This window comes from Odontomachus brunneus, unplaced genomic scaffold (genome assembly GCF_010583005.1).
Source record: "Odontomachus brunneus isolate Ranch 3 - 2012 unplaced genomic scaffold, Obru_v1 Obru_scaffold_078, whole genome shotgun sequence".
In the NCBI taxonomy this organism is placed as follows: Eukaryota; Metazoa; Arthropoda; class Insecta; order Hymenoptera; family Formicidae; genus Odontomachus; species Odontomachus brunneus.
In genome coordinates this window covers 850,509-867,921 of record NW_022639528.1, presented here as the reverse complement: position 1 = coordinate 867,921, position 17,413 = coordinate 850,509, and the positions used below count along the sequence as shown (strand labels likewise).

General features: G+C 44.3%; 1 protein-coding gene across 1 annotated transcript; it reads right to left on the bottom strand.

The window, feature by feature from the left end:
• Nucleotides 1-9,023: 9,023 nt before the first annotated feature.
• Nucleotides 9,024-14,650, bottom strand: LOC116847450. Its single transcript, XM_032822460.1, has 4 exons — nucleotides 14,644-14,650; nucleotides 14,323-14,521; nucleotides 10,230-10,570; nucleotides 9,024-9,514 (listed from the first exon to the last, which is right to left on the bottom strand). The coding sequence occupies exons 1-4, from the start codon at nucleotides 14,648-14,650 to the stop codon at nucleotides 9,024-9,026; spliced, it is 1,038 nt and encodes a 345-aa protein (XP_032678351.1).
• Nucleotides 14,651-17,413: the final 2,763 nt, after the last annotated feature.

The following is a 17,413-nucleotide window of genomic DNA, read 5'->3' as shown; positions in this document are numbered from 1 at the left end:
ACACATGTCTTGGTGCCTTTAATTGTCCCGACAATCGCATGTTTCGCGTGTCCAACGTCCCCGCGTGCGGAATACCAGGTTCCACTGTTTATTTTTCACTGCTTCCTCCCTTTATTTATCGCGCATCGACATACCATCTATTATCCGGCCGGTCCCACATTTATTCCCTTGTCCTGCGCGATCTTGTTCTTATTTTTCATGGCGCAATAGTCCTCACGGGCACAATTGGTGCGAGGCGTGCGCGCTTTCCAGACGCGCCCAATTAATTCGGCAAACCCGGCAATTAGCGAAATTATTAATAAAAATCCTAATGAAGCTAAATCAGCGGTGATAGAAGCCTTCCTGTGCGGTCGCTGTGCCGGGCCATTGTGCGGCCTGTGTGTGCACGATTTAATAATCGGCAACGTCTTTCGAATTGCATGTTAATTGGCGACGGGGCTGAAATTTGACTGATGGGCGATCTGGAGACGCGTGTTTCGAGGCAGGTTTGACAACTGACCGATTGAACGAGTTAAAAACATGAGTCTATTATAAATATGTTGAAAACACTCATTATCATCTATCTTTTCATGTTTGCAAGGAAATTCTAAGGAAATCTTGCCTTTCAGAAATACTTTTTTATTTCCTATTATTACCAAACACGAAAGAAATTTAATGTACATGTTATATAAATATGTGATAGGCTATATTATACTTATATACAGAAAAAGAAACTTGATTGAATTAATCCCGAATTTGGTGAAATCTAAACGAGCCAGAAATTCAATTGAAATTATCAAAATTCTATTCAAGTTAACAAGATTTCTCGCAGAACTTACAATTGTTCAACCTGAACAGTTACAAGTTCTGATTAACCAGAAATCTTGTTTGGAACCTTATTAATTTGAATTATGGTAACTTCAACTGGAATTCTGGCTCGTTTACTTAATCGCACACCTGGTTAATTCAACCAAACTTTCTTCGCGCAATAACGTCCATATTATGAAAATTTATTCTCGTTTTTAATGTTGCTAAACTGTAAATGTAGCACTATTTAACTTATTCATTTTACATGAAAGCTTCTTACGAGTCTCGATTCGATATTTTCATTAATTGCGTGCTTAAGCGAATTAGCCTTCGAAATTCGGGATAAACGGGTTAATCGGACACGCACGATAATGACGTTTATTATAGAGAGGTTCAGGGAAATAGGAGCAAGCGGAGGAATGCGGCGAGCGTCTCTCTGCTTTCTCGTTCGATCAGTTACGGACGATAATAATTCCGTGCGACGTCGAGACGAGAATAATTGCCGGAAGGAAGGACCGGATACGGTATGGCGGGATGGGGTGGAAAGAGATGAAGAAGACATGGAACGCGAAATGGCGAGAGAGCGTCGTCCGCATGAAACGAGTGGGACCACGCACAACTAAGATTATATTCTCATTAACTCGGCTCCGCTGTGAAGCAGAAAATTCATCGAGTCGAAAGGAAATTGCTCGAGTCCAGGAGATACTGAACTCACAATATCGTCGGGCGTCACCTGATTGCGTAAATCTACATTTCGAGCCTTCGACGACAATTATGTGTTTCGCGGTGAAATCGTCTCAAGTCACGCAGAAAACCAGTTTCACCAAACCTCCGATAATGTCATTTCGAGGACACACTATCCGGGAGACCGGTAAATTCAGGAAAAAAGAAACAATTCCTAACCGAGAATATACGTGAAAAGGGAGAAATGTGACGCAGCAATATATGATTCGCTTAATTTTGGATTCTACAGTATTTCTGTTGTTTTTTTATATTAGAGGGAAAGGTGTAAGGAATAAATGGTATGGCCGTAAGAGTTGACTGATCGCGATATTCATTCCTTCTGACCACACAATTTGTCTCTTACAAATACTCCTCTAATATGTGAGAAATTATACTTAGAAAACAACAGATATATTTTAGGATCGAACGTCAGGTGACTTAGTCTGCATAATTAGCGCATTTCGCGCGCGTGTAATTAGTGAAATTAGGAAATCTCTCCTCGACAACTTGATAAATTGCATGAAAGATAACATTGCATGTCACGGTGATCCATCGCGGCGTCGAAAACATTGCAGCATCCGTTAACTATGACCTTTGAAGTTTCGGCGAAACATCGAATCCACCTTCGCACAGTCGGGAAGTCATCGAGTTCGTTTTCCACTTGGCTAGCACGGTTCTGGAGATTGATGGAAGTAAGGTTAGTGACGGGGAAATTGAAATTCTCCCTTCTCCGTCCGCCCTCCCTTTCTCTGTCTTTCTCTTTCTCTCTCTCCTTTCTCTCTCTCTCTCTCTCTCTCTCTCTCTCTCTCTCTCTCTCTCTCTCTTCTCATTCTCCCTCTCCATCGCGAAGCTATACACCGACGGAGTCGTAGAAATGCTCTCTCCCGAACAGATCGATCGTATTGAAATAAATGAAACGAAAGTCCGAAAGGAAAACAACAAGGTTCTCTGAGTAGCTCACGAACGACGAGGAAGTTTCGTTTAGACCACGATTCATGTTTCACTTAATTCGCTTCTCGCTCGTGCTTCATCTCAGCCGTAGTAATTATACGCGACGACCTTACGGTCAATTGCGTCTCGCATTAACTCCGAACAAATCATTTGTGAGAAACTTATCGTGTGCAACAATAGGAACACTTCGGACGAATTCTGAGATCCGACGAAGAAAGAGAAGAACTGAGCCGGTCCGGACGCGAATTAATTTTAGATGGCCGCGCGTGTCGCATTGAATCGGGAATATCTACTTCGCGCCGTGGTCCCGAGCGAAGATTAATGTGCCACGACGAAGAAAGCGTCGTCGACGCCGGAAACAAAGCGAGGAGCAAAAAAGCGCGAGTTAAGAAATAAAAAAAAAAAGAAGATCGACCAACAAGAGATTCACTGTGAAATCCGTGGCCGGGCGTTGGCATAATCGAATTATTCTTCTTACGAGTTAACATGTGCGTCGCAGTGACGTCACGCGGTTTCGAGATAAGCGACGGAAAGGCGCTACGAGATTAGAGGAGGAATTTTTGCCGGCGGTCGAGTCAGCGGGATTTCGTATCGGGGAGAACAAAGAAAAAAGCAACGAGAGAAAAAGTAAGAAAAAAAAAAGGAAAACCTCCCGAGAAAGAGGGGGAAGAGAGAAGATTCCGTGGAAGGCGCCACGAAATTGGCAGTCTAATAAAAGAAGCCGAGAGGAATCGACTCTGCCGTGAATCGATTCGAGACTGCATTTTCATCGTGATAACGATCGCTCATCAAGGATGTATCTACTACTTCTTTTATCTCTCCACGATTCCTCTCTCTTCTCGTCTCCTCATCTCTCCGTCCGCCTCTGCTAGATCTCTTGGCGCGATGAACATTTCGGAGTGACGTTTTTCTCGTCACTTTGTCGTTCGTTAGTCAAATTCGTTCGCAACAGATATACGCTTGTTCGCTTCAATTATATAGTTATTTTACAGGCCACGTCACACACGATTCATTCATTTCACTTTCACGCACAAAAGTATAATCTCATTCTTAGTAGCAGCCTTTGAATCTTAGAGGATCTTACTCTCACACATAGCTCCTCTCAAAGGGATTTTTATAAAATCAAAAGAAAAAATATTCTAGACACAATAGTTATTCATTTCACGCTTTTATCCAAGAGGATATATTCTCATTCTTAGTGAAGTCCTTTGATTCCTAAAGGATTTCACTCTCGTGTATAGATCCTCTCAAGGGAATTTTTCTAAAACCAAAAAAAAAAATATTTTAAACATAATATTCATTCATTTCACTTTTATCCAAAAAGATATCAATAATCCTATCCTTAGCGAAATCCTCTGATTCCTAGTGGAATATGAGAGGATCCCTTACATTCTTATATATACTCTCAAGAGAATTTTTCTAAAACCAAAAGAAAAATATTCTAAGCACAATGTTTTTACAGTTAGAGAAATTTTGTCTTTTATCTAACAAGTGCTTGTTTGTCGTGTCTCTCGCGTAAAAGGACATTCAGCTTCAAACACATTCCTCTTGCTTCAGAAAGAAAGAAATTAAAATAATATCTAGCAAATGTCCAATTAATAGTGCACTTCGTTAGAAAAAATCTTTTCTTTTACGTTTATTAGTCACATCTGCTTTTATTAGATATAAACGAATTTATTTTTATATATTGTTTAGTACAAAAGTTTTGTTATATATTGAACTCTCGTAGAAAATTCGAATATCAAAAGGAAGGTAGGGAGTTGTCGTTAAATGTCTAAAAATATCGAGTTAAATTTTACTTATCACAAATTATCCACCCCTCGAAATTTGGTAATTTTATTTTCTTTTTCATTTGATACGCATCATACAGATCTCTTGCACCAATCTAATAATTATAGACGGATCTATGAGAATTATCGAATAAATTGGTTATTTGATAATTCTCAAAGCTATCTTTGTTATCTTTTTTAAACGAAATTCTATTCTCAGTAATTAATTATTCGTCACAAATCTGCCAAAGTGTTAACGACTGATTACTTTGTATAGTCGTTTCCGTTATTGTCATTATTTTCAGATAACAAACGTACTATCATTCCAATTATAAAATGCCATTCTTTCAAATAACCGAACGGGACTAAATTTTGATCTCGCCTTTGCGCAATCTATATTTTCGCGATACAGTTGAACGAGAGGTCGTTCGCTGATTACATTTGAAAGGTCGCTCGCGGTGCACGGTCGTTTCAAAGAATCGGCAGAATTAATCGGCCTGTCTGAGCTAAACGAAACCTCATCCTCAGTCAGGACCCTCAAGTGAGAGACCCTCAAGTGAGAAGTCCACTTAAGGAACGAATCTGCCCGATATCTTAATTTCAAGCCCCGTCGTTGTGCTCGCGCCTGAACGAGACGCGTTCGCTGACAGCGAATTTACGCGAGATTAGCTTTAGGAGACATTCAGTCTAATTTAAAATCGATCTGGAGGAATTTCTCAAATGTGTTTTGTGGTCACATAACACTCCCCTAACGTTCACGAGAGATGACAATCGATTGAAAATGCATAATTACGCCATTCCCGCGAGCTCTACAAAGAGAGCTGTCGTCAAATCAATTCACAAGTCGCGCCGGCTAAGCCATTCTCGTTTCGGCAACACGACTTAAGCGGGATCATCCGACTCCAGAACACGCAAAATCCCTTCCTTTTCTCTCTTCCTATCTCTTTCGCTCCCTCCGTCCAGCACGGCAATCAACATACCAATTCCCTATCTGCCACCTCTCCTCGTCTCTCCTCCCCTCGCCTTCCGCGGCTCGTTATATCCGACAGAAAAGAAGAAAAACGCGGGGTGAGTGAGAGGAGAAGGAGGCGCGTCGCAGTCTCATCAACGGAGCACAAAGTCCTCTTTGTTTTCCGATTCCGCGATCTTCCGCGAACGTCGATTGCGGCCGGTGCGGTCGTTCGCGCGTTTTTGCACTGCTAGCCGATCGGGTAAACACGTTAATCGATGCCCGAGAATAGGAAGGGAGGGAGGAAGGAAGGAAGAGAACAAGAGAGAGAGAGAGAGAGAGATGAAGGGAAGAGGAAAGGGCGAAAAATAGGAAAGAGGGACTCGGTGGAAAGCAGCTCGGCTCTCGGCCAAGCGAGCGGATCAAAAGGAGCAGGACACGCAGGGCAGAGTGGATAAAACGGGCGGAGAAAGTTGGGGGGTGAACCTAACCGAAGAAACGGCATCGAAGAAACGATAGGGCGAGGGAGAAGAATGACAGGGAGGCGGTCATAAAGGCGGCCGTGCAGGGGGTTGGGCATACTATAAATATTGCAAAGGGATCATTATTTATGGTAACCTGATCCAAGAGAAAGGACTCTTTGCGATTAGAACTTACACGCTTTCGCGTTTGTTTCACGCTGTCCCTCCGCCTTTCTTGGCGGACCCTTGGCGATATGCGCAAAGGACGGTTATTTACGGGAGCGGCGCCATCCTGGCCGATCGGACGTGAAGGAAACTAGGTGATAATCTCGCAGTTAATGAGCTCCCCTTCTTTGGGTCAGTCATGTCATGACGTAGTTTTGTAAATGCGGAAAATGTATCCCTAAGAAAACGTCAAGAAGAGCCCGGTAACCTGAGCGGAAGGACTCTCCGTGCGGAAGGATGCCGCGCGCGGAATTAATGCCCGTCGAGTTGAACATCCGAGAGGCGCGTTCGCGTTAGACGTAGCTTCACGGCTAGGGGTGAAGCCGCTCTCTCGAACGCTGCAATTGACGTAGCTTGAATGTGAGTGAAATTAAATAGAGGTGTAGCAAAAATAAAGAAGGGAGGGATGATGAAGGTGCGTTTAGGACGAGAGGTTGCAACGCATTTCTCTCTCCCTCTCTCTTTCTCTTTCTTTCTCTTTCTCTCGAGAGGGGATAGTAATATACATATAGAACGAGACGCGGAATCTCTCGTGAGCGACGAGAACTGCGCGCGCGAGAGAGGCAATGATCTCTCCACCAACAATTTATAGAAGCCATTCATTTCGAAACGCCGGTAAGCCGTATTTTGAAAGTCCCGCTGAAGTATCGCATGAATTTGCACCCGCATCTTATTACTCCTTTATTGTGCTTCGAAGTATGATTTACGACTTTCGTGATAAACGGCTCCCATATTGTTCGACCGAGCACACCGTTCCACCGTCCATTATAAAGTAACGAAACTCCGACGGGGGAGAGCAGGGCAGGGCAGCGGCAAGGGAAAGAGAGAGAGAGAGAGAGAGAGAGCGAGAGGAGAAAAAACGCCGTGAAGGTGGTGGTAGTAATCTAGCCGGTAGAAAACAGAAATTCCATTACAGCGCGTTAAAAGAGCGAACGATGCAATCGCGTGCATAAAGAAAGGAGTACCGCGAAGAAAAACCGCGATGCGGCGACTGCGAAGCGGCCGGAGCGAAGAAGCGTGGCGAATAAAGCGGCAGGACCGGGAGAGGAGGTGCAGGCGCAGGATAAAGGAGTAGAGGTCGATCCTCCGCGCGCAGGATTCGCGGCGAAATCGGCGCTCGGGAACGGCCATGAACCATTTTCGCCCTGCGAAAGAGAGAGACGGCGAGAGACCGAAGGAGACCGAGGAAGAGAGAAAGGGAGAAAGAGAGAGAGAGAGAGAGAGAGAGAGAGAGAGTGTGCACAAGAGAGAAAGGAGAGAGAGAGAGAGAAAGAGCGCGCAACGCGCGGAGCACAGACAAAATAAAAACGCGATAGTCGCCCCGCGAGAGTGGGAGGAAGAGGCGGAGAAGCGGAGGAGGAAAAGAGGAAGATGAAGAAAGACGGAGAGACAGGCCGGCCAACTTCTCTCACCCGGTTTGGGCCCCAGCTTAGCCTTCCAAGGGGCCAGCCTAGACGCGCGATTCTCATCTCGCGTTGGTCCACCAACGAAACTCGTACGATGGTCTCTCTTTTTCGTCCGCTTCCTCTTCTTCTTGTTCCTCTTGATCGGCGTACTTCTCCCCCTTTTGGTCGCCTCCCCCTCCTCCCCATCCCCCTTTCTCTTCGTTCCATCTGTTCGCTATCCTCGCCCTCTTCGCCTCTTCATACCTCCCGAGATCGCGAACGAGGAAGACCGAGACGGCGATATCGTCTCGCTTTCTCGCTTCCCGCGCTTCTTCTCCCTCGCCTGGCCAGTCGCGATTTATTAGACGAGCTAATTAATAGGCCGCCTCGACGTATCTCCGCGCGCGCGCGTGTTCGCAGAAATCGAAGCGGCGATTGCGATTTATTGCCGCGCGGGAAGATTCACGATTCCACGGGCGATTTTGCCGGGTCGGCGCGAGACTCTCGGTCCTCCCACTTGCGGCGGAAAAGAAGCGGCTTTTTGCCGCGGTTCCCAGCAAAATTTAGAAACTCTCACCGTCGACGAGATAGCTCCGCGTCTCCGTCGACAGTCCCCGTCGTGATTCGCGTGCTGAGGCACCGTTGCTTCAGCGACCCTCTGACGAGCTCGCTGTTAGACGGAAGAGAAGTCAGAAAATCACAAGCAGTCGAGGTTCCACCGTATTTGCGAATTTAACCCTTTGAGACCCAGCGTAGGGAATTATTTATGTATATTCACTTTAGCTTTCTTGTCTAGGTGTTTTATATTGGTAAAGTAATCCGTCGAAATAATACTATCGATTTATCCTAGACAGTCCTCGTTCCCTAACTTTTAAACTTAAAGGGTTAATGTAAATCTCGATCGCGTTATCGTGGTTTTTGCTCCCAAAATACTTCTTCTGACCCAAGTCGAGATTTTAGCCCTACTTTCGATCTGAACTTTGTAACATTTGTATACTCCGTAGAACCAGTGTATATTTAAGACATATAAAAACTAAAGTCCTATTCAACGCTTCTGAATAACAGAAAATGTCACTTGTAGTAGGTTCTAAAGAGGATCTCTTAGTTAGTGAAATAGAATCAAAAGAAGTCGATATAGACTTCAAAATATCAAAGTAGACGTGAAATAAAATATTGAGCTCGAAATTTTAGCTCTATTATTGACGTGAATTTTTTAGTATCTACGTGTTCTGAAGGATCAGTGTATGTTTAATACATATGGAAACTAGTCTTTCTTGGCGTTTCTAAATGGCAGAAAACGCACAAAACGCCATTTGTAGATTTTCAAGGAAACTTTTCGACACAGCTAATAAGTTAAATGGAATCAATAGAGACTGATATAGGCTTCAGAGTCTCAAAGTACACATTAAATGGAATGTCGGGTTCGAAAGTAGGATCAGAATTTCGACTCGGAAAGACTATTCCCGCGTGTGCACGCAACTAGAATCGCACATGATTCTATACGATCCTCCATAGTCACGGAAGAAGCGAACGTACTCGATATCTGAGAGAAAAAAGGGACAGAGAAAGATAGAGAGCGTAGACTTCAAACGGAAAGATTATTCCGCGAGCGGAGATTTTAACTACAAGCTGAAACCTCGGGAGACAAGCAGGAAAGGGGAAAATAATTGAGGACTATTATGCTCTACGGTGTTTATTTAAAGCTACAGAGCATCCACCGCGAGGAACGGATCGAGCGAGCGAGGAGGCACTTTCGAGAGGAAACCCACGCGAACTAACTTCGCGTTTCCGGCCGCTCCTGCCTCTCGCTCCTCGTCGTTGTCTTCAGGCTCGTGTCACGAGAAGTGAGTCGCACGCTATTGCAATTTAGTGTGAAGTCTAAGGCGGCCTTCACACCGACGGCGGCGACGCAGCAACCGTCCTGCTTCATCGGTTCCTTCCTCGCGTTCGGCGGACCTTGAAGATCCTTCTTGCTCCCCTCGTTTTTCGTCCTCCTGCCGCCGTCTGCCGTCTCCTCTTCCGCTGCCACCGCCGTCTCGTCCTCCTCATCCAGACTCTCGTCGTCTTCGGCAGCGCGTCCCGACCGGTCGCGGTACTTCATCGCGATCCGAATCGTGTGAGTCACTTCCGGGCTCGGAGTGCGCGACGGCCGCGCGACCTCTTGCGTCGTCCTCTTGCGAAAGTTAATTCGCAGATCCTGCGGCACCTCGGAGCATATGCAGTCGCCGCCGACGTCCCGCCGGCTCGATCCTTCGCGACTCGGTCCTGCAAAGCGACAACGTCGTGCGATCATTCCGCCACGTGTCCACGCGGAAAAGATTCCGCGACGGATTCGCGAGCGGCGATCCTGCCAGCTGCGGCTTCAAGGCCCTGCTCGCGGCGATCCTGCGACACTCGTCCTTGAAATCCGATCTCGATCGCCGCGACCAGGATCGATCTTTGACTTTCGTAAGCAAGCTATGGGTGCTCGACAAGAGGCCTTTCGGAGCAAGTCGAGCGGGAATCGATAAAAACTGACGCGCCGCGTCTGATCTATGAACTAGTAAACGTGCAAAAAATTGGTAATTAAATGTAAAGCCGATGGACGAGAAAATGTGGACTTCTTGCGGGATCCTTCGCGGTGGTCTATAAACGCTCGATTTCAAGGACAATTAAGTTGTAACGGATATCGATTATCCCGACGACGTTAGCCGCGTTACCGCATTACCTTTACAACGCAATCTGAGGGCTCCCAATTTTACTCCGAGTATTTTGGGATTGCACAGAAACGGAAATCACGCTCGATTTTTACCTACAAGAACCTGAGAGAAACGCGACTCTCTGTTTTCGCAATTCTATTTTCTCCACGGCGAACGGGGGAATGCTTTAATTAACTGCTGTTAATTGTACGAGGTGTTTCAGGCGCGTGTACTTTTCCCTGACTTTATTCTTTAATTAGAGGAAATCCGATTTCTCCCGAGTATCCGTTTAATAATCTGACCTTCGACGATGTTTCGCGTACATTCCTCGAGGGTGGCGAGCGCCTTCGTGCATTCCAAGGATTCACCATTTCTCTTGCCGCTGCGCCGACTTTTCCGTGACAGATTGTTTCTCGCCGCGCGACTCTCCTTCTCTCTTTCCTTTCCGGCCTCCGTGACCTTCTCCAAAAATTCGTCCAGGATGTCATCCTTATCACTCGCGGTTTCATTAGGCTCGTACCGCTTCCAACGCGCGTTCGCCTGCGACTCTATCAAAGGAATCGGTGATTCCGGCAGTTCTAGGGATACTATCGTCAAGAATGCCGGATTCTCCTTACGTATCCTCTCCAGCCAAGATCTGTAGCTAGACACAGTGACCGAACGGAAGAAAAGGTTAACAACGCAATCTGATCGTATACTGAAAGAAAGAAATGTTACCAAAATTATATTTTCGGCACCAATTATATTTTTTTGTTGATCTAGCACAAAAAAGTAACAACAATATATGCATACAAGATTATTATTATTGACGCTAAAATGTTACTTGCTACAAAAATAGTTCTCTTGACTATAAATCTTTCACTGCGCGATTATAGTTGCAAACACTTTTCTTTCAGTGTACGTAGAAATAATATATGCATTCCAAGGAAACCAAATTTTATTCAGACTCTCCGATGTATCTAATCACCGCCAATTAGTTTTTATAATATATATAATCAATTTTTAAGAACATATATATCGCAAGGATATCGTTAGCGAATAATTTCTGACGTGTATTAATTTCACAAATAACACGTTAATTGAATTCCATAATGATTTAAATTTATCGCGCTCATTTAGATCTGTGAATTTTATCATAAAACGCTTACATCTTCCGCTTTGTGTATCTGCAGGTACACAAAATCTTCCTTCTAAAAAATCCAGTTTGTTTTATAACTCGCTGGATGAGTAATCGGAAAAATGTTATAATTTATAAAATTGTTTACGCATTTCCTCTTGTGTGGCTGTTTACTCTCGAGATTGAAAAGTTTCCATGGAAAGTTAAGACATACAGAGTATTGAGGTGTTGCTATCATGGTGACATTTTTGAAAAAACAAGAATGAAGACGTGTCTTTCGAGGGACGGCGAGGAAAGGGCCGCAGGGCTCACGACCAAGTTAACAACGCTTTTCGCGTTCACCTTGTAACGATCGCTCGCCACGATGATTGCACGTGGACGGCACAGGAAGGGTTCGTAACGACAACGAGAAAGGATACTCGCCTTTCTCTCGTCGACATCGAACAACTGGATAACTAGATATGATTGCGGAGCCTGGAGGGCCCGACACGTCAAAGAGGAAACGCCGAGAGGAAAAAGAGACGCCACGTGAAGGAAGAGAGGGAAGAACGAAGCTCTTGATGGGAGGAACACGCGCGCGAAAGTGAAATATAAGGGAGGGATTGATATCGTAGATATCAAGAGAGAAGTTGGAAGGAAAGGAGATGGAAAAAGGGAGGACTCGTAACCGGGAAAGAGAGGGCGACGTGATACGGATCTCGAAAATCGACAGTTATTTAAGAGGAAATATAACCAAGATGAAGTTGCGGGAAGTAGTTGAAAGTGAAACACCATAGGTAACCGAGCACGATCTAAGGATATGAGATGGAAAGGGAAAGGAAAGTAACGAAATTTATCGCCGAAGGTGAGGAAGTGAGCCGAGAGATCGATAGGGGCGCGACGGGAAAACGGAATGTGTGCGAATGACGGAAAATAAGCGGAAAGGACGAGGGCACCGAGCGTAAAAAACCCGAGAGTGCACGAGGAAGAGATCGGGAGGAAATATTCAAGTAGAGGAGGAAGGCCTTGAACTTCGAAAACGAAGGCGCAGGAACGTCCGAAGAAAAAGATTAAAAGGGAGACGAAGCGGGGAACTGGTTGAAAGAAAGGAGGTCTCGAGAAGATTACGACCTTGAACCGCAAGCTGAACAAGAAGGAGGGGATGAAAAAATATAGCGAGAGCAAAAAGGCGGACTCGCGCGCGCGATGGAGAACGAAGCGCGGGAAGAGCTCGAGGGGAAAAATAATACCCTGGACACTGGAAATAATCATGACGGGAGATGATTCGGTGGATTTATCAATCCGCCGCGCGTTTGCATTCGTCCGCCCGGGAAAAATAAATATCGCCGTCTCGAACAAATATATACAATGAACAAAACATGCGCTGCAGTCGTTTGCAACATCGTGTTAAAATTGCGCATTAAAAGTAGGTGATTTGCAAAGAGAATGAAAACAAAATAGCGGCAGAACATACAAGTTAACTGAAAGAAATCACACAGAAAATAGGACATTCTCGTTTTGAAAATACCTTTATTTTGGCATGCAAATCTTAAAATGAGATTATTATACAAAGCGCTAAACGAAAATAAGTTATTTGCATCGATACAGTTCATATGATTCAACGGAGAAAATCTGTTCTTATTACTCAAAATTAATTTTCATGAATGGGAAGTACTAAATATTGGATTGTTTTTAAATATTAGAGGAAGATATTTAATTATCATCAAAATAGTCATATTGTGCTTCTTATGAGATTATCATAATATTCACATAAAATTATACTTAACATAGTTGAAATTCAAAACTGTAAAATTCTTTTAACAAAATTATATGTCATGTATCAAACAATGACTGTTATTTGAATATTTAATTTTTCATTAATGTTGCGTGTATTTTCGAAGGGTCCTCTTACAATAAAGATACATAACAGATACATCATCCTCTCTATCACAAGGGGAGTTCGAATAGACTCATGAGCGAGAAACTACGTCGCGATCCACAAACTGCTCTAGATTACCGAATCGAGCAATAGACTTAATTGTCGGGAGTAAAGGGCGAGGCGAATGTCGTAAGATATGCAGGCCAGTCATACCGAAAGACTTCCGAAGAAAAGGGAGAGGGACAGATCAAAGGGAATTCGGGTGAAACGTGGGAGGACTCAGTTGCTTCGTGCGAAACGAGAGCACGTTCCAAAGTCGCAATAAACTCGGTAACCTTGCCCGGATCTCGGGCGGAGGTCAGGTTCGCCGGCATGGAGTACAGCGTGGAACCCGTGACGTTGCGAGGGAAAGAGAAGACGAAGGCGCGACGAGAAGAAGAACGAGAAAGCGAGAGATCGAAAGAAAGAAAGAGGGAGAAGAGGAGAGAGACACAGAGAGAGAGAGAGAGAGAGGACGCAGACGACCAGAGCAGGGAGAGGAAGATCAAACGTCGATGATAATGACGTACCGATACTGCTCGTATTTTAATGCGAGAGCCGCTTTAATAACGTTATAGTGCCGGCTGCAAGACCGGTGCGATCGCCCGTGAGGCTTTATTAAGTCGCAGCAGCGTCAGCAGCGATCGTACGTCCTGGACCGACCGTTAAATTTTAGTACGTTTAATTACGGGGTCCTAACGAGTGCTCGTCGTGAGAGATGCGACTTTCCTAGACCGGCTTTCTCTCTCTGTCGTGGGCGCGCACACGACACCGTTACCGGCCTCCTCCTTCTCGAGGAGCTCGAGAATGACTCTTTGCGTAACTGCGTTGATTTGTACGTGGCTGACGTTAATCATTCGATAACCAGACCGATCAGTTGCTCCATTAGGTTGTTTTAACGCGGCTCGTTAATCGTTATCGTTTTAATCGAATCGGTTTATTTTCCCAAGCGACCTGTCGGAAAGACCTGCAGGGAAGAAGGCAGGGCGCTCTTTCCCAGGTGGGACAGGAGGTCGGAGTGTGTGGGAGGGATACATGGCAATTCTTTTTTTTGTCGAGTTTCCTTTTTCTTAATTTAATAAGGAACGGAGAAAAAGAGAGCGATATATGTTAAGCGAGCGACGGGATCGGAGAAATGTTCTAAATATAGACGGGAGCCCATACGCGAAAACTGCTTGAAATTCCTCGGAACCAGTTTCTTGATCGCTTAATTGCCAGTTTGCATTGTAATAATATGACGAAGGTAGTCGAGACGATGCAGAGATCTCTCCGACTTGTCAATCATCGCCTTCGAACTAATCGTGGCGCTACAGTTAGCAGCGGGCCCGGCTCGCCGTAAATTTGTCAGGGGGGACACCTCGAGTTAGCGTCAGGCCGGTACCTCGAGGATCCTCGCGCCGAGGGCGCATAGCCGCTGCGAGGATGACAGATATGGCGAGCCGGGGACTGCGACCTTGAACCGGACGGTTCCCTCCTTCTGGGGTCCTCGAGCGTTAGGCGCCGAATGTAGAGTCCTGGCACCTCCTCCGCAAGGTGATGTCTTCTCCTGTACGAAGCCACAGTGACTAGCCCAGTCGATTCTCACCATCGATCATCCCTCTTCTTTTTACCGCGGCAACAACGAGCTCTGAACTTGGGCCAGACGTGCGGCCTTGAACCGCGGCTGCGCTTCTTTCGTGCGAGCACGCGGCCGCGATCTCACGCGGCATCTTCATCGATCGAGCTGGATCCGCCGTCGTTTTCGTCGTTTGTCATCGCCGCTAGGGTCTCCTGTGGACAGGTGGACGAATTTCAATGGGCGGTCGAATGGGGGGACATTTTCGCGATTAGAGAGTCACCTCGTAACAAACACTCAAAGAGAAGAACTCTAGTTGCAAGGTGCTATTTTCTGTACTCCTATATTCCAACTGAAATCTTTACTAAAAAATATTCCTCTTCTATGAAGCGGACTATATTAATTGGAAGTCCATTAGATATTATTCTAATTCTTTTTTCCTTTTGAATAAAGAGATATATGTTTACTTGAAGCAGAATGCTTTCACTAAAAGAAATTTCTGAATAAAATTTGTATTGTAGATGAAGGACAAAATTCTTTTAACTTTAAGAATATCGTGCTTAAAATATTTTTCTTTTAGCTTTATAGAAGAATTCTCTTAAGAGTAAAATTCTCTAAAATTCAGAGAATTTCGTTAAGGACGAGGTTAGATTTTTTTTAGGCTGAATATCGCAAAATCAAGATCAGCTTGATTATTCATTTTGTCAGAAATAATTTTCTATTTTATATTCTGAAACAATTGCAAGTTTTGTGTTTGCGAAAGCATTACCTATTAAAATTCGCAACTTTTTATTGCATTATTATCGTTGTTATCTTCAGTAAAAGGAAATAGGGGACGAGATTATACGTAACCAGCAGGATGGAAGAGAATCAACGAAAGTGAAGCGACAGGTGGACGCGTACGTGTGTATAAGAGGAGGAAAAAGAAGGGGGGTGGGGATTAGTTATCTGTCGTCTTGCGATCGAGTCAGTCAGTCGGGGCCCCGCGGCAAGTAGCTGACAGTCGTGTGAGCGAAAACTAATCTATTCCACACCTCGGCAACACACACGCGTTGCCGACCGCGGGAATTAAAATTCAAAATAGCCTGCTAAACAACGCTTTAATGCCGTCCGACTCTTAATGCGGTCCGATCCAGCCTGACAGAAGGACCCACCACCACTACCACTATCTCCTCCTCCTCTTCCTCTTTCTTGGCGGACATCGGACCACCCGCTGATCCAAAACGACCCGGAATCAAACACGGTACAAATCCCACCAGGCACGATTGATAAATGTGTATAATCGATTCAAATCCGTTTCCAAAATCCACCTAGAGAGTAAAGTCGTGCGCCGAAGCCACTTGCAATCGGATGCAAGTCGAAGGTGATCTGTAGCTATCTCATATCGCGTGAAATGTTGCATCGAGAAAAAACAGTATCTAAGAATGAGAAAAACTTGTTCTGGTAGGTATCAATAACATATTTATTTAAATCTAAATTTTTTATTCAAATGGAATAAATAATTGCTTTCATGAACAGCTGAGGGGGAGCACTTAGAAGATGTATATTTTCTTATTTGAAAAATATTTTACATATATTGCTATGAGTAAATATATTTTATTAATATCCACCAAATAAATATTTTCTATTTTTTAAATATATTTCCTTTCAGGGTATTATTGCAAATTGCGCTCCCTGTAATTTTTAAATGATTATTGTCCAAAGCTCAATATTAGAAAATTATAAAATATTTAGAAAAATGCTTATGTTGTTTCATAAAAAATCGATTTAACATTTATAATTCTTTGCGACCACACTGAGGAAAGATATTTCAACATTCATTTAAGATATAAAATTTATTTTTGTGAAATAAAATTTCTAATTATAATTTCTAATTTCAATTTTCTTTTTAATTTTATTAAAAATAAAAAAAATTTTTTTTCTGCAAATATGAACTTTATATCTCATAACTTTCAAGTATTTTTTCTCAATGCATAATTTGAATTATTCTCAATATTATATGTTCCGGCAATAATCAGGATTTTCATCAAAGACAGTTAGACAGTTTAAAATTAAAGAGGGAAAAAAAATGTCTATATTTTACAGGCAGTGTTGAGAAAAAATTGACTCCTACGGAAACGAAAACGATATTCGGTAACATCCTCCATAAAAAGATGTCGCGGAATCATTTTCGCGTGATTACGGCCAAGCGAGTCAGAGGAAGGGAGACAATCGAGGTTACCGTTGCGAGACAACTCCACTGTAGCGATCTCGTGGCTAATCGAACGAAATAATCGAATCCGCCGCATGTAACTCGATCTACAGGGAATCCGTGAGTCGAACTCCGCCATGGTCGATTAGCGTGGCGAATCGATAATGAGCGCGTCTCAATTTTAATAGTCGTCAAGTGTGTTATTCCGAGTAAGGAGGGAGGCCCGCCGCGTGTGCGAGATTCGCGTTTCGGCCGAAGGGAGAGAAAACGAAGAACACACGCTGGAGTCCTCCTCGATTCCGCTGGGTTCGCGTAACTCGATCTGCACGAACACCTACGAAATCAAATTATACTGCCTGAACACGCCGTGAATTTTAATCGGCGTCTAATCTGGCCAGATCGCCCCGCTGCATACCTCGATCGTATGTCGTATTATCGATCGTATATTTTCGCGATCATAGGCCCGCATTCTCAACGCGCAGTTAGCGCTAAATGCGACCATCTGACTCTCCCTCTCTCCTGTCTGCGCCGTCGGGGCCTGAACGCGATTCCCGTGTCGGCGAGATAAAATTCGGCGACGAACGAGCGCATTTAGCGCGAAATAAGAAGAGGAATCCTCCGTACTGACTTCGAAGTGGTTCTTCCACTTTTTGTATTTCTCAGGACAGTCTTGGGCCTGTGTGCATTTGATACGACAATAATCTTCTCGGCTGAGAAGTACCTCTT